Source organism: Conger conger, chromosome 4, assembly GCF_963514075.1.
Source record: "Conger conger chromosome 4, fConCon1.1, whole genome shotgun sequence".
Taxonomy (NCBI): Eukaryota; Metazoa; Chordata; class Actinopteri; order Anguilliformes; family Congridae; genus Conger; species Conger conger.
The window spans coordinates 74,881,462-74,905,531 of NC_083763.1; the positions used below are offsets into that span (position 1 = coordinate 74,881,462).

The 24,070-nt window shown below is 43.1% G+C and overlaps 2 protein-coding genes across 2 annotated transcripts in view; both read right to left on the reverse strand.

The window, feature by feature from the left end:
* Window positions 1–22,981, reverse strand: part of LOC133125926 (E3 ubiquitin/ISG15 ligase TRIM25-like) — a 45,369-nt gene extending 22,388 nt beyond the window's left edge. Inside the window, exons 1-2 of the mRNA XM_061237681.1 lie at window positions 22,292–22,981; window positions 19,984–20,079 (exon numbers count right to left, since the gene is read on the reverse strand). Coding sequence (XP_061093665.1) covers window positions 19,984–20,079; window positions 22,292–22,882 — 687 coding nt within the window. The 5' untranslated portion in view covers window positions 22,883–22,981. The remainder of the gene's footprint in view (window positions 1–19,983; window positions 20,080–22,291) is intronic.
* Window positions 3,861–8,802, reverse strand: LOC133125927 (E3 ubiquitin/ISG15 ligase TRIM25-like). The gene is made up of 4 exons (XM_061237682.1): window positions 8,113–8,802; window positions 5,785–5,880; window positions 5,311–5,544; window positions 3,861–5,082 (listed from the first exon to the last, which is right to left on the reverse strand). Exons 1-4 carry the CDS (start codon window positions 8,701–8,703, stop codon window positions 4,963–4,965), a joined length of 1,041 nt encoding a protein of 346 aa, XP_061093666.1. The 5' UTR covers window positions 8,704–8,802; the 3' UTR covers window positions 3,861–4,962.
* Window positions 22,982–24,070: the final 1,089 nt, after the last annotated feature.

A 24,070-nucleotide genomic window follows, 5' to 3' on the forward strand; every position in this document is an offset into this window, starting at 1 on the left:
ACAGTTTTTTTTTTTTTTTTTACAATTACAACAAGCATTTTTTTTTCAATTGCAACAAGCATTTCTTGATACAGAGTTTAACTTTTCACACAGTTGGCACAAGAGCACTGTATGTGGACCAAACGGAATGATTTATTCATTGCTTTTAAAACAATATCAGGCTGAACCACCAAAATCTATATGTTTAATTTGCAAATAACTGACAGAAAATAGTGCATCTACTGTAATGCCACTGGTTGTTAGCGTTTTTTAGATCCTTGTTCTGTGAATGAAAAAACTAGTTTTGATGCATTTTGTGACGTAAATGAACTATTGTGAGACTGCATGTTGCTGCAGAGTTGTAGCACCAGGCACTGGATGTTATTTCGTTGATCAACATGCGCAGTAGGTAATAATAAAAAAGAAAAATCATTTATTCTAAGGTCCGCTTAGAATGAAGATAATTTTAATAATTCTGGAGCCCACTGCATGTAAAATAGTGAAAACATCAATATATGTGTGGAAATATTTGTTATTTTCTATCAAACATGAATGGAGCCAATGAGAAAATGGGCTTCTTGAGCAAAAGTATAGACATCAGTAGAGGGTGCCTTCATGTCATTTGGTGAAACCTTCATGTCATCTGGTGAAACCTTCAGGTCATCTGGTGAAACCTTCATGTCATCTGGTGAAACCTTCAGGTCATCTGGTGAAACCTTCATGTCATCTGGTGAAACTGATCACTCGAATGTTGGCCCCTTCATCTGAGCACCTGCTGGCTGAAAGCCATTAAAATCAGATGTTCTTCTCTCCGACACCTGTTTTTTGTTGTTTTTGCGTTCTTTCGCATTTGATACACACAACAGCCCTACACAACATTATACAGTCACATCTAATTATTATTTCCGAAATGTATTGCGTCTGTAATAAATGTGGCCTTTTTTTCTTCATTAAATTAAGGCTGTGTGGCTGCCATTTCATCATGACCATTGAGCTGGGTCATCACAAAGCCAAACATGCTCAAACTGCATTCACTGTTGGTTACAGCTCAAAGTACAAATATATATATGCTATATTATATATTATTGGCATTTTGGCAGACGCTCTTATCCAGACCGACGTACAGTTGATTAGACTTAGCAGAAGACAATCCTCCCCTGGAGCAATGCAGGGTTAAGGGCCTTGCTCAAGGGCCCAACAGCTGTGTGGATCTTATTGTGGCTACACCGGCAATAGAACCACCAACCTATCGTGTCCCAGTCATGTACCTTTACCACTACGCCACAGGACGCCCCTACATGGAATTAGGAGTTAACAAAGTGTGTGCTGTATGCATGCTTCAACGGTTTGTAACTTTTCTGCCAGAGAAAAAACTTCAGACAGTTGCAGTTTGCCATTATCTTGAGACAGACTGCAAAACAACAATATCTTTCTTTGTATTCATTTTAACATTTTGTTACTTAAAACAACCAATTACATCACATCACACACATGTACTGAAGCCATTTCCTGGGAATCTGGATTATTTTTTATTTCAAGTTGGAAACAGGACTGTATCATATAAAATATGGAGAGCCAACACCAGTTTACACCAACGTATACTGCCAAAACCATTAATGCCTCACTGGAAGTTTAAATATGTACGTATTTTTACCTGTAAAAAAGGGTGAAGTATTCAAAGTTTTCCAGAATATCATTTAAAAGGCCCTCAAATCCCTGACTTGCTCACTTGTGTCAGAGAGTTTGATGGAACAGCTGGTTCAGTGCATTAGGACCATGCAGATGTAGTGTGGTTGGCTCGGCTAGTTCGCTAGTAAGCACGGATGGTGCGGTGAATGCGTAGGCTGGTAGCAGGTTATCGCGACAACACTCCCCGATGACGTAACCCTCAAATTCAAAAGAACGTTGTTGCCCTTGGCTAGAGGCGAGCTTGTCTTTAGCTGACTGGTAACGCGTTCGTTCAACAAATAATTTGGACAGGTGAGAAGGCCGGGGTTCAAATCCCACCTCGGACTCAGGCAATTACTTCACCTGTTACACAGACATAGAGCAGTCTGATTCCATCCATGAACTTTAACATCGAGCCAAGCAGACAAATCTGAATCCCTACTACTTATTACCCTTTTAATTCATCTGATCATTTAATGGGGACATATTCCATGAACATATGTATACTTTATACCGTGCAGCTAATTCATTCCTTTATGAATCAGATACACAGATAGAAGATGGATGTGAAAAGTTGATTTGTTTCATTAACTGAAATGTCAGGACACCACCCTCGGATGGCAGGCCAGCAGGAGACATAACATTTTTTTCAGCAAAAACATGAGAGCAAAGTAGATATGAAATACGTGTCGATGTGTATGCAAAACACAAGACAAATTCCGTAAAATACCTACATGATAATACGTACACATAATGCAATTAGAAATACAAATAGTCATGAGGACGAAAAGGTTTAAACAACCATAACTATTCAATTTAGTGAAAAGATATAACTGAATGAGTGGATGTCTCTGTTCATCACTCAATGCCTTTGGCTCTGAGTGCTGCCTTCACACTCTGCAGGAATCCAGGCTGGTAACACTCTTCCCTGTGTAAGACAGAAACACACACTGATCAAGGAGCAGAAGGACTGAGCTCAACACAGGAGACATGGAGAAACCCACAGGTTCTACAGCCACACTGATACTGCCGGTAACTGAGAGATTATCAAAGATACAATTCATATTTCTACAAATAATCTGAAAAAGAAACCAAATCCTGCAGTTACAGAACTTTGTGAATAACACTAAAAGACCGTACGCTGATGCATCATGGGGGATGTCAGTGTAGACGACTCTGTCTGTAGCTCCATGAGTTGCAGCCACAGTAAAAATCAGCTTCTGCTCAAAGGCTCTTTGTAGCAGCTTCAGTACCTCCCAGCCCTCTTGGCTCTTTGGTAAAAAGGCTTGTGTTTGGAGTCCAGTACAGGGCTTCCCTGGGTTGGGATGGGCCTCCTGCAAACACAATATAACACACAGGGAAAAGGGCAAAGGTATGGAAGTTGATCTTATGTAGCATGTGTATGGATCATTACAGTACATATTACATTACATTATAGTCATTACATACAATAAAGTGCTTATCATAACTATAACATACATACATACAGTACATATCTTTTCAAAAACTGTTGGACTCAAAAATACAGACTAGATCTGCTCCAATCTCTGAAATCTCCAATAAAATGGACACACTTATATAAAGAATGGGTGAGGTCGAGTGAAGGGTTTCAGACGTTGAAGACTACGACACAGTGGCTGAAAACTACACTGGAATCGTCCCTTCAGAAAGCACAGGATCAACTCCAGGATTCGTCAACAAAATCTCAAGAGGTGGGACTGAAAGCAGGCGCAGAGGAAAAGGAGCCCTCAGGTTTTCAGAGACTTGTATCCCCTCTGTGCTCGACATGCAGGTAAAGAGAGACATAATGAAACTGGACCAGGCTCATCACACTGCATCACAAACAGGACCAGAGGGAGAGACTCCACAACTGAACATAGACCAACATATGGGCCAACATTAACAATGCCTGAAGGGTTATCTCCCACTACCTATTCTGTCAGCACTAGTGGGCAATCCTGATCTCCTGCCTGCTAAAACAGCTCAGAGTTTGATACTTGGCAAGGAGCTGCTTATAGCATTCATGGTTTATTCCAAAAAGGGGTATTTCAATTATTTCAATGTTTCATATACAACACCAATTACCAAGAGGGGACTTTCTAAATATCTACAAATTAGACATTATGATTATCAGTAGATCACCCCGGATGTCTCTTTAAAACACGGTGGAACAAAATATGCTCTACAGTATAGATGATGACACTAAATATGCAAATTCAGTCTCATATGCTAAATAAAATCTTGCTCTTTTGTTTGCCTGTCTGTAATGAACTTTCCACCATCTGTGATGGAAAAGTCCAGAAAATGCAGTTACAGTATGTGGCTGCATGGGTTGGTACCTCCTTTAATCAAAGATTATGAAGATATAATTATGGGGCTCTTCAGCACTACCCTCTATAGCACTAATACTATGAGTAGTTAATGGATATATACCTGGAAAATATATAGTATGAGGTGAAAATAACAGAATAAAAATAGCATGTTGGCGCACTGCAATATATTACTGTGCTCATAGAATGTGAGCAAATGTGATTTTTCTTCATGAAGAAATAGATTGGCAGTGAACTCGATGCATGACACTGCTCCAAAATACATTTTTTCCCAATGCCTATTGAAATATGAAGCCCTCCTGAATAAATGCTCATTTATTCCTGTTTGAATTCCTCTGGGGTTATTGTATGTAATCCTTAAATATGTCATTCCAAATCTGTAATGTTCCCATGTCATCTGTCCCTGCATATCCCTGAGCACATGGAGCCCTGTGTATTGTAGTTTAATTTAGGTTATTTTAATGTAATATTTTGTCTTGTTTTTACTTTGTTGTCATGTGATGTACAGATCTGACATTGTACTAGTGTGAGGGGGAAGAGTCCTACTATCATGAATAGGCTACTGACAGTAATATATTTATATTACTATTATATTACATTCATCACACTGCAGAACATTATAATTTTTTCTCCAATCACACACGACTCTAATAGTAATGAAATATGAAGTAGTATTACTTACAGTCTGTATTCCATCAGGAATATTGTATGTAATCAATATATAATGCGAATTGTATATTGAATGTGTCATCTGTCCCTCTGGCTGGTCTCCCAGCACTCTGAGTGCTTGTTGACACACTGGACACTGGAGACCCAGTCTTTCTACAGATCTCTCCAGACAGGCTGCACAGATGGCATGAGTACACATCAGCCTCTGCTTCTTCTGAAAGGGCTCCATGCAGAGGGGACAGGTCTCCCCTTCAGTAAAGCAGCCCACTGCTCTGCCTGCCCTGGAGATCTTAGACATTTCCCCCTTGCAGACGTCCTACAGTCGCTCTTTCAGCTCAGAGACACATTTCCTCACAGCCTCAAAAGAGATGTGTGGACTGACAGTGATGCTGGGTAAGTCTCCAGGTCCAGGAGGGACACAGAGAGACTTAGAGCTCTAATGAGAGAGAGAGAGAGAGAGAGAGAGAGAGAGAGAGAGAGAGAGAGAGAGAGAGAGAGATGGGGAGAGAGATGGTCACTGAACGTATGTCTGGACAAGACTAACTACAAGATTAGAGGACAACAGAAAGTGATCATGTCCACAGTGTAGGTCAGAAATTCCAGTCAGATGAGGAATCAGGAGCAGCTCCATCAGACAGCTCTGTCAGAGAGCCAGTGATGTTACCTGGAGGAAATGGATGTGATCCTCTGTGTGTGAGAGCTGCTCCAGCTCAGCGTCTCTCCTCCTCAACTCAGCAATCTCCTGCTCCAGTCGCTCCAGGAGTCCTTCAGCCCGACTCACTTCAGCCGTCTCCTGATCTCTGATCAGCTCTTTCACCTCAGAGCACCTTCTCTCAATGGAGCGGATCATCTCAGTAAAGATCCTCTCACTGTCCTCCACTGCTGTCTGTGCAGAGCTCTGTCAGGAGACACAGAGAGAGGAGGGCTGTACATTTTAACTAGGCCTTTCACTCAGCTCTTACTGGGACCCCAGACAGCCTGTTCCCCACACTGTGGCTCAGTGGGATTGAGCCCCACAGGGCTGGAAAGTGGCCCAACACTGGGCTCCTCACTGGCTGATTGGAGGAGAGCCGTGACTGAGCCCTGAAATGGCTCTTCCAGCAGCCAGCTGTTGTCTTCTCCTCTGGTCAGTACCCACCTTGAGTGACTGCACAGCCTGTCTCAGATCCTGCAGCTCCTTCTCTCTCTCCTGGATTCTCTGCTGGAATTTACTCTGTGTCGCCCCCATCTGCTTCTGTGGACATACATCAATCATTCCACAATATCATGACTACAGTCTGTACTACTGTCATCATCCACCATGGCTCCTGAAGCTATATCATAACTCAGTAACTAAGCAACTTAGACTGTTGCAGCTAGCCATTAGCCAAAGACAGCACAACAGCTGTATTCGTTTTCTGCTTTCAGTTACTTAGAATCTGCAATCATATTTTTACATTTTACATTTGTACACAACCATGCGCTTCCTTTACAGGATGTATCATATATTTGAGTGATGCGGTATACTTTTTAAAATGTGGATATAAATATAATCCATGAATCAAATCGCCCCTAGTCCTTATCTTTTTTGTACAGTTAGCAGTTGAAACTGTACTCCTCTCTAGGGTCTTTCACTGCATCCCTGTTATGGGTTTGCACTTTGCACTTTGTTGTATGTCGGTCTGGATAAGAGCATCTGCCAAATGGCATTGATGTAAAAATGTAATGTCTCAGATACTCCCTCTTTCTCTACTCCTTTCCTGCATCTATGGACAGAGTATCACCATGACACCCACATATTTAGTCACCATGATAATCCCATGAAAAAACTGAACGTGGATATTTTTCTTGTTTCTATCCCTCTTTGACACAAATTATATGGAACAATGTTCTTCCAGTACGAATTGTGCAGTTTAATCAGATATTCCCCCTTTCTCTGTTCTCTACAAGTGTCAGCCTAAATATGGGCAGACATTCCATTTTAATCCATACATCCATTCATGCATCACGATAATCACATGGAAGCGCTGAATTGGGATATTTTTCCTGTGTTTCTGTTATTGAAATTAAATGTCAAACCCGAGTCAGAAATCCTCCCTGTTTACACTTTAATGCGTCGCTAAGCAACAGCACCTGCATGCCCATGAGCTGCTGCATCATGATAAACTTTTCACCGTTGATGCTGCTGTCTTTAATGAAGCTGTGAAAGGTGAACATGTTAACCTCTGCATGTTCTCAGACACGGCTGATGTTCTCACAATGCTAACATGTCAGTTCAGTGACAAGGCTCAGTTCACCTCCTGTTTTATTTGTGTTACCACTGTGGATTTGAAACTTCAAACTCATTTTATAGATTCAACCTTAAAGTTGCACAATGAATAAATGCATAAATGCTGAATAGAAAATATAATCTATAAAGCATTCAATGCATTAGCTGAACTTGTGTCATCACATGGAAAATACATATGTTCTCAGAATTAGATGTGTTTTACATTGTAATCACATCCATGTACTGCTCAGAGTTTTATGACGCTGTCTAAAGAGTCAGGTTGATAAAGTACCTGCATTGTATTGTAAATGTTATTCCTGATTTTGAGTGTTAATATTAGGGTGAGAAAGCACAGCTATTTTGAACAGTCTAGAGCAGAGGTGATTGAGAGCAGCACACAGTGATACACTGGGGTATAAAAACCTTTCCTGTGAAAGAGAGGGGTGGGTCTCTCATGCACTGAGTCTGTGAGGTAGAAGAGTGGAGTCAGTGGTCAAACAGTGGCTCAACACTGGAGAAGGGCTCTCATTGCAGAATAAATCTGAATAGTCAGCCCAGCAAGCAGTGACAAGCAATCCATTCTACAATAAACACAACTTGATTTCCATCCAGGCCCTCCTGTCAGTGTACTGACCACAACCAAACAATGTGTTCATGTGACTGGGAATCTCGCAACACAAGTTTTAACACTTGTTGCAGCACAAAGAAACTATATTTCATAATACTACCTGTATCAATATGTAGTCTCTTCAGTCATTGAGAATACAGACTGGAAATTGTATTTATTCCATAAATAATTAATTGTTGTGTTCTGAAAACGAATCCCATTCCAGGCCAATAGGTGGCACTGTAACTGCTGTGATACGACAGGCAAGGTAGTCAGGAAGTGTTGTATTTTTGTGTGGAGTTGTGAAATGCACGATGACAGTAAAGTAATAGAAAACATTATCCTCTGTCCGGTGCTTCTTTTTTTAGTGCTTTAATACAAATACATAACACCAATATATCCAGTATATAAGTTAGAGACCCCAGAAAGATGCATTTCATGAACATGTGTGAACAAAATTGAGTGAATAGTAATAACATATGTAAATTTGTACTATGCCAATGAAGATATGTTAAAATATTGTTATATATGGAATATCTGTATATATCTGATATATTCTTACAGAACTAAAGAACTAAGCATATTTTATTTTTGTAAGTTCCAGTACTTACTTGTTTCTCTGCTCTTGCTGTCGAAACAGAGACTGTATCATGGCCTCTGTGATCCTCTATTGTACACAGATAACAGATACACTGCTGATCGGTACGACAGTAAATCTTCAGCGGTTCGTCATGATGAGAGCAGATCTTCTCCTGCAGGTTTCCAGTGGCTTTCACCAGTTTGTGCTTCTTAAAGGCAGGAGATTCATAGTGAAATTGGATATGAGTTTCACAGTAAGAGGCCAGACACACCAGACAGGACTTGACGGCTTTGCGCTTTCTCCCAGTGCAGACATCACATGCCACATCTCCAGGTCCAGTGTAACAGTGAGCAGGAGGAGCAGCTTGGAGTCCTGTCTTCTTCAGTTTCTCCACCACTTCAGCCAGCATGGTGTTTTTGCCAAGAACAGGTCTTGGGGTGAAGGTCTCTCTGCACTGGGGACAGCTGTAGACACCAGTATGATCATCCTGATCCCAGCAGCCCTTAATACAGCCCATACAGTAACTGTGTCCACAGTGAATAGTCACCGGATCCTTCAGTAGATCCAGACAGATTGAACAGCTGAACTGGTCCTGATCCAGAAGACAGGCAGCCTGTGCCATTTTACTGCTCAAAGTGACACAGATTTAGTTCAGAATATGGTGTAGTTTGCCTGAATCTGTGTGTGAATAGCACTAGATATTTCCTGGTTCTGAGCAGACCCGCCTAGGTACTCGGCATTGTTATTTTACTGCGCACACAAACAGAGTGAAGTTTCGTTTTCTCTGAAACTGCGTGACAGAGAGAGTGGGAGGGACTCCCTGGCTCTCCCCACAGCTGCAGGAGGTGTGGTGCTGGACTGAGCTGGCTCTCCCCACAGCTGCAGGAGGAGTGGTGTTGGACTGAGGCCAGGCTGAGCAGAGCAGTGAGTGTAGAGAGAAAGATGTGATCTGTCTGTTCATACCCGTTTCTGAGAGGATGTTTTGCTGAACTCACGTCAGAAGATTAATCTGTGGATTTTGTCTTCAACCTTATTCCTCATTTATAGCCACATTAGTTTATGACCTTGTGTTTGGGCATAATGTATGCGGTCCTTTGGTTTTCTACAAGATCGCTGGGGAGAAGCAGAAACCACCCAGAAATGTGTGGAACTGCATTGATAGTTTTACACACAAGCTTGATTTGGAGCCTTAGATTATATGATATAGAGAGACTGTCATGGTGGGAGGTAAAACCTATTGTGACCACCAGAGGGCAGGGGATCATTGTTTTCACCTGGACTTCATTCGCGTTGTGTACACTGACGCCTTCCTAAAGGTTCTCTGTTTTCTTCTTTATTTTTGGGCTTGTGTGAGCCGGTGGTAGGGGGACATTGCCCCCGGTAAATGTATTTTGGTTTGTGTTTTTTTCCTGAGCTGCGCCTCAAGGGTTTTATTTTCGTGCCTAGTATTTTCGCTAGGTTGTACTTTATTTTGATCCCCGGTTTGCGACCGTCAGTGCGCACCTACAAGCACTTGTTTTGGTTGGGTGGTTCGCCCTGTTTTTCTAAGGGTTGTTTTATTTTCTAATAGCCGTTTTGGGCTTTATTTCTGTTTCGATTCGAAATTTCTTTCGGTTATTTTCTGTTCCTCCCCCTGTTCCGGGAGAAGATCTTATTTCGTATCTGTGTATCCCTGTCCTTTACCTCCCGGGATTTAGTGGCGAACACGTTCGTGTGTTCGCTTAGAAGGGTTTTACCCTTAGTCGCTTCTGGCTCTCCTCCCAGCCCCGACATCACAGAGACAATAGAAACCTATGGGGGAATACTCCACCACACAGGGCACCAGAGACTGTAATAGTTTTGCTCACCACACATGCTCAGTGGTGTCCTTAGTCACTAGAGCTTGGACAAAGTAATGAATAAAATCATAAAAATGCAATGGGCTGCATAATGGCACTCCTGAGTGCTTAAAAATACTTAAAAAATATGAATACTGAGATAAACTCTCTCAAGCTTGTGAAGACGTGAACAATACTGGAAGTTATTCATGTTTTAATGGAACCGACCAAAATCAAACATTAATTTCATTAAAAATATAAGTTCCCTAATTATTGGCACCCCTGGTTTAGTACTTGATGCAGTCACGCAGGCAAGGATGACAGCATGGAGATGTTGTCTCCATATTCATTAATTCATTGCATTATTTCCGTATTGCATCGGTAAATAGTAAATGGTTAGCATTTTTATAGCGCTTTTTATCCAAAGCGCTGTACGATTGATGCTTCTCATTCACCCATTCATACACACACTCACACACCGACACACCGACGGCGATTGGATGCCATGCAAGGCACCGACCAGGGGGGGGTTGTCTTGTTCAGGGACGCTTTGACACCGCCCGGGCGGGGGATCGAACTGGCAACCTCCGACTGCCAGACGACTGCTCTTGCTGCCTGAGCCATGTCGCATTGGGTTACTATATTATATTATGGCGCTCTGAAACTATATTGAGACCCTAGAGGGCGCTGTATTGTGTTTTGATACCTGATGAAATTAATGAAGAAGAGTGACAGAAATGCTGAAGTAAAGACGTTCCCTGTTCCTATACTTCTGTGTCTGATGGCTAATTCTTTTTCAGCATCCGCTAAACAACAAAGTGGCGACGCGTATAGCAGTGAAATTTGTTCTGATACCAGTGCATCGGAAGAGATGCCTTTGCTTTCTTTGCTTTATCTCCTGTCATTTTCCTGGAGTGCCCACGCGATCGCGTTTGCTGCGTGGACAAAGTTATTCGATAACTACCTGCTTGCTATCGGAGGAACTAACGGTTTTTCACACCGAAACTTAACGTTGTCGCCAAGAGGTACCGCAACGGGCTCGTCCGTGAGTCAACCGATCACTATATAGCAGCGCTATAGTTGTAGGTTGCAGAGTAAATATGGTGGAGAATTTGACACTTGCAAAAACTTTGGAAATTGCTAGGCAAACGGAAGCTGCTATCGCTGATGCAAAGGCTATGGCTGATGGTGATATAAATCATGTTGGTGCCATTCATGTGAAAAAAAAAACAGGTGAGCAAACCAAAATTCAAAACGAAATGAAGCCATAAAAAGCCAGGAAATGCGACTCACATCTGCTATCATTGTGCTTCAGTCAACCGTCTAGCCAATGATAAAACCTGCCCTGCCAAAGACTGCAAATGGTAAACATGTCGGAAAACGGGCCATTTTAGTAGAGTGTGCAAATCCTCATCAAAGTCTGTTAATGTCACTGTGCCTGAAGTTACTGACTTAACAGTACATACTTGTTCTACTGATGTAGCTAAGCTAATGTGTACTGCTAGTATTACTACACCTACCACACAGACATGTTCTGTTCAGCTACTCATTGATACGGGGTCTGATGTTTCTGTACTGCCTGAGAGAGTATGCAGTGAATACTTTAGCTCAAGTAAGCTAGGTCAACCGGATTAGGATCTACGGATCCTCAGAAACTGCACGCGATGCCAACCTCCGTCCGCTGCTGCAGAAGATGAACGGTGCCGGGCTGAAACTCGACATGGGCAAATGCAGCCTCCGTCAAACCACCCGGAGTTTCCTTGGTTGTAAGATCGGTCCTGGAGGTCTCCAGCCTGATGACTCACATCTGACGGCGATTCTGAATGCGCCGAATGATCCTGCAACCCCTGCGTTCATTTCTTGGACTTGGTGCGTGGTACAGCAAGTTTGTGCCCAACTATGCCACTCTTATGGAGCCCATGAGAGTCCTGCTGCAAAAGAGCAGGTCATTCCAATGGAGCAGTGCAGCAGGAGCAAGCTTTGACCAAGTCAAGATGCTGGTTGTGAATAGCCCAGCTTTGGCACTGTTTGACCCCCAGAAGCCCACCATAGTCTCTCCAGATGCTTCGGCCTACGGGCTAGGAGCTGTTTCGTCTCAACTAGACAACACTGGCGAGGAACAGACTGTTGCTTTTGTTTCTTGCAGTTTATCGGAGGTTGAGAGGAAGTACTCTGTTGTCGAGAAGGAAGCACTAGCCGGCATCTGGTTTGCTGGGAAATGGCGCACATGGCTCTGGGGATGCTCATTTCTGTTACGCACTGATCATCACGCACTGACAACGCTCCTGACTACAAAAGGGAACGACCGTGCTGGCCTTCGCCTAGCCAGATGGTCTGCTCATCTGATGGAATTTGACAATGGCGTTGAGTACAGAGCTGGATCTTTGAGTCACGTGGCTGACTGTCTGTCTAGACTTCCGCTTCTGGAGACGGAAGCTGCATCCGCCGAAAAATGTGGAATCTGTTGCAACCGTTCTACCTGACCTGAGAGCTGATTGTGAGAATGATTCCAGTCTGCATGCCATGCCTGCCTGGTGCTCACACTGCTCCGTGCACAGATACAGAGAGGCTGCCCCTCACACTGCTCCGTGCACAGATACAGAGAGGCTGCTCCCACACTGCTCCGTGCACAGATACAGAGAGGCTGCCCCCTCACACTGCTCCGTGCACAGATACAGAGAGGCTGCCCCTCACACTGCTCCGTGCACAGATACAGAGAGGCTGGCCCCCACACACTGCTCTGTGCACAGATACAGAGAGGCTGCCCCACACACTGCTCCGTGCACAGATACAGAGAGACTGGCCCCCACACTGCTCCGTGCACAGATACAGAGCTGGCCCTCACAAAAGAAAGCACTTGATCCGGCCTTGCGACCATACTTCCTGGTTGGTGATGAGCTTGCAGTCCTGGATGACTGTATTGTTAGAGGTACTCACCGGTTGCTCCTGCTTGTGTCATTGCAGAAGAGACTCTTTGACATTGCTCATGAAACCCACCAAAGCGTTGTTCGCACTAAACAACGCCTCAGAGAACTGTATTGGTGGCCCGGAATGGACTTTCAGACAGAGACATTTATTCAGAAGTGTGCGATTTGTAGACGACTGATTGATAAGTCGACTGTTACCCATGATGCTCTGCTGCAACCTGTGCCTCTACCAGCTGCTGCCTGGGAGAAGGTTTCAATGGACATTGTTGGCCCATTTGAGATAGCATCTCCTGACTGTTGGTTTGCTATACTGTTGCCATAACGTTGCCATTACGTTGGTGGATTACTATAGCAAATGGCCGGAAGTAGCCTTTGTTCCTCGGGTGGGCACTGATATTGTCATTCAGTTCCCGGCTAATGTTTTCTCTCAAGAAGGTAATCCGAAGGAACTGGTCAGTGATAACGGACCTCAGTTTGCGTCTGCTATGCTTTCAGCCTTTCTCAAACAGAGGGGAATCTTACACCTGAAGTCTTCACTCTATTACCCAAGAGCCAAAGTAGAAGTCAAGAGATTTAACAGGGTTCTAAAAGACTACAAACCTCGATGATCCAAGGAGAGCCGTGGAAACCAATACTGAGAACTTATCTGATGGACTACAGAGCAATGCCTCATTCTAATGAAATCCAATGAAACACCTGCTGGCTGTAAAGCCATTAAAATCAGCTGTTTCACTTTTTTTCTATCTTCCCTCCGACACCTGATTTTTGTTGTTGCTTTTGCGTTCTTTTGCCCTACACAACATTGTACAGTCACATCTAATTATTCTTTCCGAAATGTATTGCGTCTGTAATAAATGTGGCCTTTTTTTCTTCCTTTAATTAACGGTGTGCGGCTGCCATTTTACCTTGACCATTGAGCAGGGTCATCACAATGTGCCAAACATGCTCAAACTCCATTTATCGTTGGTTACAGCTCAAAGTACATGGAATTAGGAGTTAACAAAGTGTGTGCTGTATGCATGCTTCAAGGCTTTGTAACTTGTCTGCCAGAGTAAAGACTTCAGACAGTTGCAGTTTGCTATTATCTAGAGATAGACTGCAAAACAACAATATCTTTCTTTGTATTCATTTTAACATTTTGTTACTTAAAACAACCAATTATATCACATCACACACATGTACTGAAGCCACTTCCTGGGAATCTGGATTAATTTTTATTTCAATTTGGAAACAGGACAGTATCATATAAAACATGAAGAGCCAACACCAGTTTACACCAACTTATACTGCCAAAACCATTATTGTCCAGCTGGTTCAGTACATTAGGACCATGCAGACATAGAGCAGTCTGATTCCATCCATGTACTTTAACATTGAGCCAAACAGACAAATCTGAATCCCTACTACTTTCTAACCTTTTAATTCATCTGATCATTTAATGGGCACATATTCCATGAACATATGTATACTTTATACCGTGCAGCTAATTCATTCCTTTATGAATCCATCCCATCCATCCATCCATTATCTGAACCCGCTTATCCTGAACAGGGTCGCAGGGGGGCTGGAGCCTATCCCAGCATACATTGGGCGAAAGGCAGGAATACACCCTGGACAGGTCGCCAGTCCATCACAGGGCACACACACCATTCACTCACACACTCATACCTATGGGCAATTTAGACTCTCCAATCAGCCTAACCTGCATGTCTTTGGACTGTGGGAGGAAACCGGAGTACCCGGAGGAAACCCACGCAGACACGGGGAGAACATGCAAACTCCACACAGAGAGGCCCCGGCCGACGGGGATTCGAACCCAGGACCTCCTTGCTGTGAGGCGGCAGTGCTACCCACTGCACCATCCGTGCCGCCCCTTTATGAATCAGATACACAAATAGAAGATGGATGTGAAAAGCTGATTTGTGTCATGAACTGAAATGTCAGGACCACAATGGGCTATTTAACAATGATCTTTGGCTGAATGGCTTAGTTCAGGGGGCCACGTCTCGACATACTGGTAGTATGAGTTTATCAAACAGCAACAGGCCAGCAGTAGACATAACATTTTTACAGCAATAACATGACAGCAAATTAGATATGAAATACATGTAGATGTGTATGCAAAACACGTAAAATACCTACATGATAATACGTACACATAATGCAATTAGAAATACAAATACTCATTCGGACGAAAAGGTTTAAACAACCATAACTTGTTTACTTTAGTGAAAAGATGTAACAGAAAAATAAAAACATGTATCACAATCAAAGACAAAAGAAAAGGCGGAGCTGGGGAGGTGGGGGCTGTTCTACAGACATCTCAGCAGGGGGACTGCTCAAGAACCTCCTTCATTCAGAGAGCAATGTGTTTGGTGTTGGTGAATCAGCTGGGTGTCAGCTGATGCTGAGAACTGGGCGGACTACCGTGGCCTGCCTGAACTAACGCTATGCTTAAAAAGCTGAAAGTGAATGTATGTTGTCCTTGTGGTTCCTTCAGCCCTGGGTTCAATGTGACTGTGATGGTTGATGGGAGGGTGGGGAGGGGGGTGTAGAAAGAGATCCCAGACCAGGGGGGCTTCAGGTCTCTTATGGGAGGTGGCTTATCTCCCCCTGGCTCCCCCACACTTCTACTCCTGGTCTCCAGGACCATCAATTCTGAAAGAGAGAAAAACTTCCAGGCCAAATTACCCACTGTTTACTGTGCCTCACAGTGAAGCTTGTGGGTCCTTAGATCGTACTAATCCCCTATTAATACACATCTCCATGAATGCTGTTTGTTCACTTGAATTGTGCTACTAATTCTCCTGGTCAGGAACATGTCGGCGGTTGTTAAGTGTGGAAAGTTGAGAAAGAAAATAAAAGCTCTCAGAAGAGTAAAATCTGACAAATGCATGAGAAAGATTGCGCGTGTAGCATGGAATCTCCTTGAGAAATGAATGGGAATTCAGAATCACAGAAAACTGATATACAATGAATATACAATGTATTAGCACACAGTAAGGAGTACATATTTACAAGCCGACTCCAAAAAAACAAAGCAAGGGGGAGTCAGCCCCCCCACAATGGGAAGGTGGACCTGGAGCCCCCAGCCCAGAAAAACAACTAAAACGCAACAAACTAAAATACACCCAAAAAACTGAAAGGTACACAAAAACAGAAAAGCTCTGTGGTCTAACAGTCACAGCTGTAGCCCAAACCTGCACACAGACCCAGCTAAGGATAGAGGCTGGCAGTGAGAGAGCAGGGCTGGAGTTTGTGCTCCCGTAAGAAACAGGCCTGACTGAGTTTCCACCAGGCCCAGGGGAGGCTGGTTCAGTCTAACAGCACATCAACTCTGCAGGACAAAATGAACAGCAGAGTGTAACGAGTAAAAATGACATTACAGGACCTCCTGGGGTTAAACTTATCCTGTGTGAATAGGGATTAATCCATGCTGGATAACAGTGTCTGCTAATTACATTAAATGTGTAATTCAGGGGCGGGGGTGGAAAGCAATCATTAACATTTTTTAGACTGTCAAAGTCACATAGATCACATTTCCTCCCCATTCTGACAAAACAGCTGAACATCTTAACCATCCATTTAGTTGCTGCCAAATAATTGGCTGATTAAATATTTGCTTTAAGAATCTGGTGTACAGGTCTGCCTAATAAAGTGCTCACTGAGTCTATGTGTGCTCTGTTAGGGAGCTACACAACACAAGTATGTCAGGGTGTGTACATTTCTGCTGTTGGACATGAGAAGATTGTGGAAATCTGTGTTGATCAGCAGGATGACTGACACTGGCCCAGTGATCCATGAGTCTCTGTTTGTGGGCCTCTCCTGGTGATGGATCTGGGAGGGGGGAACCTCCGGTGCTTCCCAGGTGACCCTCAGAGCAGAAGAAGAAAGCTTGAGGTGGCAGGGGTGGGTTCTGCCTGCTGTCCCCCGAAGTTTACTCTCCCCAAACAACAACGTCTTATAGTATAAATCTTAAAAAGTATGAGTGTATGTGTGTGTATGTGTGTTTGCGTGTGTGTGTGTGTAAAAAGGGATGGTATTGAATGAGTGGATGTCTCTGTTCATCACTCAATGCCTTTGGCTCTGAGCACTGCCTTCACTCTCTGCAGGAATCCAGGCTGTATGCACTCATTCCTGTGTAAGACAGAAACACACACTGATCAAGGAGCAGAAGGACTGAGCTCAACACAGGAGACATGGAGAAACCCACAGGTTCTACAGCCACACTGATCCTGCTGGTAACTGAGAGATTATCAAAGATACAATAATCCATATTTAAACAAATAATCTGAAAAATAAACCAAATCCTGCAGTTACAGAACTTTGTGAATAACACTAATAGACTGTACCAGTTTGCATGGGGGATGTCAGTGCAGACGACTCTGTCTACAGCTCTATGGGTTGCAGCCACAGTAAAAATCAGCTTCTGCTCAAAGGCTCTTTGCAGCAGCTTCAGCACCTCCCGGCCCACTGGGCTGTCTCGGCTGTCTGGTAAGTAGCACTTTGTTTGGAGTCCAGTGAAGGGCTTCCCTGGGTTGGGATGGGCCTCCTGCACACACAATATAACACATGTAACAGGTGAGAAATTGCCTGAGTCCGAGGTGGGATTTGAAGCCCGGCCTCTCACTTGTCCAAATTATTTGTTGAACGAACGCGTTACCAGTCAGCTAAAGACGAACTCGCCTCTAGCCAAGGGCAACAACGTTCTTTTGAATTTGAGGGTTACGTCATCGGGGAGTGTTGTCGCTGTAATTTGCTACCAGCCTTCGCATTCACTGCACCATCCGTGCTTACTAGCGAACTAGCTGAGCTAACCATGTTACATACACAGGGAAAAGGGGAACTGTATGGAAGTAGATCTTATGTAACATGTGTATGGATCATTACAGTACATATTACATTACATTATAGTCATTACATACAATAAAGTGCTAATCATAGCTATAACATACATACATACATACAGTACATATCTTTTCAAAAACTGTTGGACTCAAAAATACAGACTAGATCTGCTCCAATCTCTGAAATCTCCAATAAAATGGACACACTTATACAAAGAATGGGTGAGGTCGAGTGAAGGGTTTCAGACGTTGAAGACTACGACACAGGGGCTGAAAACTACACTGGAATGCTTTACAGTATAGATGATGACACTAAATATGACATTATTATGACTATCTCTGTTATTATGGATTCATGTAAATTCAGTTTCATATGCTAGATAAAATCTAGCTCTTTTGGTTGCCTGTCTGTAATGAACTTTCCACCATCTGTGATGGAAAAGTCCAGAAAATCCAGTTACAGTATGTGGCTGCATGGGTTGGTACCTCCTTTAATCAAAGATTATGAAGATATAATTATGGGGCTCTTCAGCACTACCCTCTATAGCACTAATACTATGAGTAGTTAATGGACATATACCTGGAAAATATATAGTATGAGGTGAAAATAACAGAAAGAAAATGGCATCTTAGCGCACTGCACAATATTACTGTGATTATGGAATGTGATCAAATGTGATTTTTCTTCATGAAGAAAAAGATTGGCAGTGAACTTGATGCATGACACTGCTCCAAAATACATTTTTACCCAATGCCTATTGAAATATGAAGCCCTGAATAAATGCTCATTTATTACTGTTTGAATTCCTCTGGGGTTATTGTATGTAATCCTTAAATATGTCATTCCAAATCTGTAATGTTCCCAAGTCATCTGTCCCTGCATATCCCTGAGCACATGGAGCCCTGTGTATTGTAGTTTAATTTAGGTTATTTTAATGTAATATTTTGTCTTGTTTTTACTTTGTTGTCATGTGATGAACAGATCTGCCATTGTACTAGTGTGAGGGGGAAGAGTCCTAATATCATGAATAGGCTACTTACAGTAATATATTTATATGACTATTTTATTACATTCATCATACTGCAGAACATTATCATTTTTTCTCCAGTCACAAACACGACTCCAATAGTAATGAAATATGAAGAAGTATTACTTACTGTCTGTATTCCATCAGGAATATTGTATTTAATCAATATATAATGTAAATTGTTTATTGAATGTGTCATCTGTCCTTCTGGCTGGTCTCCCAGCACTCTGAGTGCTTGTTGACACACTGGACACTGGAGATCCAGTCTTTCTACAGATATCTCCAGACAGGCTGCACAGATGGCATGAGTACACATCAGCCTCTGCTTCTTCTGAAAGGGCTCCATGCAGAGGGGACAGGTCTCCCCTTCAGTAAAGCAGCGCACTGCTCTGCCTGCCCTGGAGATCTGAGACATTTCCCCCTTGCAGACGTCCTCCAGTCGCTCTTTCAGCTCAGAGACACATTTCCACACAGCCTCAAAAGAGACGTGTGGACTGACAGTGATGCTGGGTAAGTCTCCAGGTCCAGGAGGGACACAGAGAGACTTATAGCTCTAATGAGAGAGAGAGAGAGAGAGAGAGAGAGAGAGAGAGAGAGAGAGAGAGAGAGAGAGAGAGAGAGAGAGAGAGAGAGAGAGAGAGAGAGAGAGAGAGAGATGGTCACTGAATGTATGTCTGGACAGGACTAACTACAAGAAAAGAGGACAACAGAAAGTGATCATGTCCACAGTGTGGGTCAGAAATTCCAGTCAGATGAGGAATCAGGAGCAGCTCCATCAGACCGCTCTGTCAGAGAGCCAGTGATGTTACCTGGAGGAAATGGATCTGATCCTCTGTGTGTGAAAGTTGCTCCAGCTCAGCGTCTCTCCTCCTCAGCTCAGCAATCTCCTGCTCCAGTCGCTCCAGGAGTCCTTCAGCCCGACTCACTTCAGCCTTCTCCTGATCTCTGATCAGCTCTTTCACCTCAGAGCACCTTCTCTCAATGGAGCGGATCATCTCAGTAAAGATCCTCTCACTGTCCTTCACTGCTGCCTGTGCAGAGCGCTGTCAGGAGACACAGAGAGAGGAGGGCTGTACATTTTAACTAGGCCTTTCACTCAGCTCTTACTGGGACCCCAGACAGCCTGTTCCCCACAGTGTGGCTCAGTGGGATTGAGCCCCACAGGGCTGGAAAGTGGCCCAACACTGGGTTCCTCGCTGGCTGACTGGAGGAGAGCCCTGACTGAGCCCTGAAATGGCTCTTCCAGCAGCCAGCTGTTGTCTTCTCTTCTGGTCAGTACCCACCTTGAGTGACTGCACAGCCTGTCTCAGATCCTGCAGCTCCTTCTCTCTCTCCTGGATTCTCTGCTGGAATTTACTCTGTGTCGCCCCCAGCTGCTTCTATGGACATACATCAATCATTCCACAATATCATGACTCTAGTCTGTACTACTGTCATCATCCACCATGGCTCCTAAAGCTATATCATAAATCAGTAACAAAGCCACTAAGACTGTTGCAGCTAGCCATTAGCCAAAGACAGCACAACAGCAGTATTTGTTTTCTGCTTTCAGTTACTTAGAATCTGCAATCATATTTTTACATTTTACATTTGTACACAACCATGCGCTTCCTTTACAGGATGTATCATATATTTGAGTGATGCGGTATACTTTTTAAAATGTGGATATAAATATAATCCATGAATCAAATCGCCCCTAGTCCTTATCTTTTTTGTACAGTTAGCAGTTGAAACTGTACTCCTCTCTAGGGTCTTTCACTGCATCCCTGTTATGGGTTTGCACTTTGCACTTTGTTGTATGTCGGTCTGGATAAGAGCATCTGCCAAATGGCATTGATGTAAAAATGTAATGTATCAGATACTCCCTCTTTCTCTACTCCTTTCCTGCATCTATGGACAGAGTATCACCATGACACCCACATATTTAGTCACCATGATAATCCCATGAAAAAACTGAACGTGGATATTTTTCTTGTTTCTATCCCTCTTTGACAGAAATTATATGGAACAATGTTCTTCCAGTACGAATTGTGCAGTTTAATCAGATATTCCCCCTTTCTCTGTTCTCTACAAGTGTCAGCCTAAATATGGGCAGACATTCCATTTTAATCCATACATCCATTTATGCATCACGATAATCACATGGAAGCGCTGAATTGGGATATTTTTCCTGTGTTTCTGTTATTGAAATTAAATGTCAAACCCGAGTCAGAAATCCTCCCTGTTTACACTTTAATGCGTCGCTAAGCAACAGCACCTGCATTCCCATGAGCTGCAGCATCATGATAAACTTTTCACCATTGATGCTGCTGAAAGGTGAACATGTTAACCTCTGCATGTTCTCAGACACGGCTGATGTTCTCACAATGCTAACATGTCAGTTCAGTGACAAGGCTCAGTTCACCTCCTGTTTTATTTGTGTTACCACTGTGGATTTGAAACTTCAAACTCATTTTATAGATTCAACCTTAAAGTTGCACAATGAATAAATGCATAAATGCTGAATAGAAAATATAATCTATAAAGCATTCAATGCATTAGCTGAACTTGTGTCATCACATGGAAAATACATATGTTCTCAGAATTAGATGTGTTTTACATTTTAATCACATCCATGTACTGCTCATAGTTTTATGACGCTGTCTAAAGAGTCAGGTTGATAAAGTACCTGCATTGTATTGTAAATGTTATTCCTGATTTTGAGTGTTAATATTAGGGTGAGAAAGCACAGCTATTTTGAACAGTCTAGAGCAGAGGTGATTGAGAGCAGCACACAGTGATACACTGGGGTATAAAAACCTTTCCTGTGAAAGAGAGGGGTGGGTCTCTCATGCACTGAGTCTGTGAGGTAGAAGAGTGGAGTCAGTGGTCAAACAGTGGCTCAACACTGGAGAAGGGCTCTCATTGCAGAATAAATCTGAATAGTCAGCCCAGCAAGCAGTGACAAGCAATCCATTCTACAATAAACACAACTTGATTTCCATCCAGGCCCTCCTGTCTGTGTACTGACCACAACCAAACAATGTGTTCATGTGACTTGGAATCTCACATAACAAGTTTTAACACTTTTTGCAGTACAAGAAACTATATTTCATAATACTACCTGTATCAATATGTAGTCTCTTCAGTCATTCAGAATACAGACTGGAAATTGTATTTATTCCATAAATAATTAATTGTTGTGTTCTGAAAACAAATCCCATTCCAGGCCAATAGGTAACTGTAACTGCTGTGATACGACAGGCAAGGTAGTCAGGAAGTGTTGCATTTTTGTGTGGAGTTGTGAAATGCACGATGACAGTAAAGTAATAGAAAACATTATCCTCTGTCCGGTGCTTCTTTTTTTAGTGCTTTAATACAAATACATAACACCAATATATCCAGTATATAAGTTAGAGACCCCAGAAAGATGCATTTCATGAACATGTGTGAACAAAATTGAGTGAATAGTAATAACATATGTAAATTTGTACTATGCCAATGAAGATATGTTAAAATATTGTTATATATGGAATATCTGTATATATCTGATATATTCTTACAGAACTAAAGAACTAAGCATATTTTATTTTTGTAAGTTCCAGTACTTACTTGTTTCTCTGCTCTTGCTGTCGAAACAGAGACTGTATCATGGCCTCTGTGATCCTCTATTGTACACAGATAACAGATACACTGCTGATCGGTACGACAGTAAATCTTCAGCGGTTCGTCATGATGAGAGCAGATCTTCTCCTGCAGGTTTCCAGTGGCTTTCACCAGTTTGTGCTTCTTAAAGGCAGGAGATTCATAGTGAAATTGGATATGAGTTTCACAGTAAGAGGCCAGACACACCAGACAGGACTTGACGGCTTTGCGCTTTCTCCCAGTGCAGACATCACATGCCACATCTCCAGGTCCAGTGTAACAGTGAGCAGGAGGAGCAGCTTGGAGTCCTGTCTTCTTCAGTTTCTCCACCACTTCAGCCAGCATGGTGTTTTTGCCAAGAACAGGTCTTGGGGTGAAGGTCTCTCTGCACTGGGGACAGCTGTAGACACCAGTATGATCATCCTGATCCCAGCAGCCCTTAATACAGCCCATACAGTAACTGTGTCCACAGTGAATAGTCACCGGATCCTTCAGTAGATCCAGACAGATTGAACAGCTGAACTGGTCCTGATCCAGAAGACAGGCAGCCTGTGCCATTTTACTGCTCAAAGTGACACAGATTTAGTTCAGAATATGGTGTAGTTTGCCTGAATCTGTGTGTGAATAGCACTAGATATTTCCTGGTTCTGAGCAGACCCGCCTAGGTACTCGGCATTGTTATTTTACTGCGCACACAAACAGAGTGAAGTTTCGTTTTCTCTGAAACTGCGTGACAGAGAGAGTGGGAGGGACTCCCTGGCTCTCCCCACAGCTGCAGGAGGTGTGGTGCTGGACTGAGCTGGCTCTCCCCACAGCTGCAGGAGGAGTGGTGTTGGACTGAGGCCAGGCTGAGCAGAGCAGTGAGTGTAGAGAGAAAGATGTGATCTGTCTGTTCATACCCGTTTCTGAGAGGATGTTTTGCTGAACTCACGTCAGAAGATTAATCTGTGGATTTTGTCTTCAACCTTATTCCTCATTTATAGCCACATTAGTTTATGACCTTGTGTTTGGGCATAATGTATGCGGTCCTTTGGTTTTCTACAAGATCGCTGGGGAGAAGCAGAAACCACCCAGAAATGTGTGGAACTGCATTGATAGTTTTACACACAAGCTTGATTTGGAGCCTTAGATTATATGATATAGAGAGACTGTCATGGTGGGAGGTAAAACCTATTGTGACCACCAGAGGGCAGGGGATCATTGTTTTCACCTGGACTTCATTCGCGTTGTGTACACTGACGCCTTCCTAAAGGTTCTCTGTTTTCTTCTTTATTTTTGGGCTTGTGTGAGCCGGTGGTAGGGGGACATTGCCCCCGGTAAATGTATTTTGGTTTGTGTTTTTTTCCTGAGCTGCGCCTCAAGGGTTTTATTTTCGTGCCTAGTATTTTCGCTAGGTTGTACTTTATTTTGATCCCCGGTTTGCGACCGTCAGTGCGCACCTACAAGCACTTGTTTTGGTTGGGTGGTTCGCCCTGTTTTTCTAAGGGTTGTTTTATTTTCTAATAGCCGTTTTGGGCTTTATTTCTGTTTCGATTCGAAATTTCTTTCGGTTATTTTCTGTTCCTCCCCCTGTTCCGGGAGAAGATCTTATTTCGTATCTGTGTATCCCTGTCCTTTACCTCCCGGGTTTTAGTGGCGAACACGTTCGTGTGTTCGCTTAGAAGGGTTTTACCCTTAGTCGCTTCTGGCTCTCCTCCCAGCCCCGACATCACAGAGACAATAGAAACCTATGGGGGAATACTCCAC

Coding starts and splice junctions, on each gene's coding strand:
- LOC133125927 (XM_061237682.1), bottom strand. CDS start 8,703: ATGGCACAGGCTGCCTGTCTTCTGGATCAGGACCAGTTCAGCTGTTCA. Junction 5,881..8,112: donor CAGCAAGAGCAGAGAAACAA/GTAAGTACTGGA, acceptor GTATGTCCACAG/AAGCAGATGGGGGCGACACA. Junction 5,545..5,784: donor AGGCTGTGCAGTCACTCAAG/GTGGGTACTGAC, acceptor GTCTCCTGACAG/AGCTCTGCACAGACAGCAGT.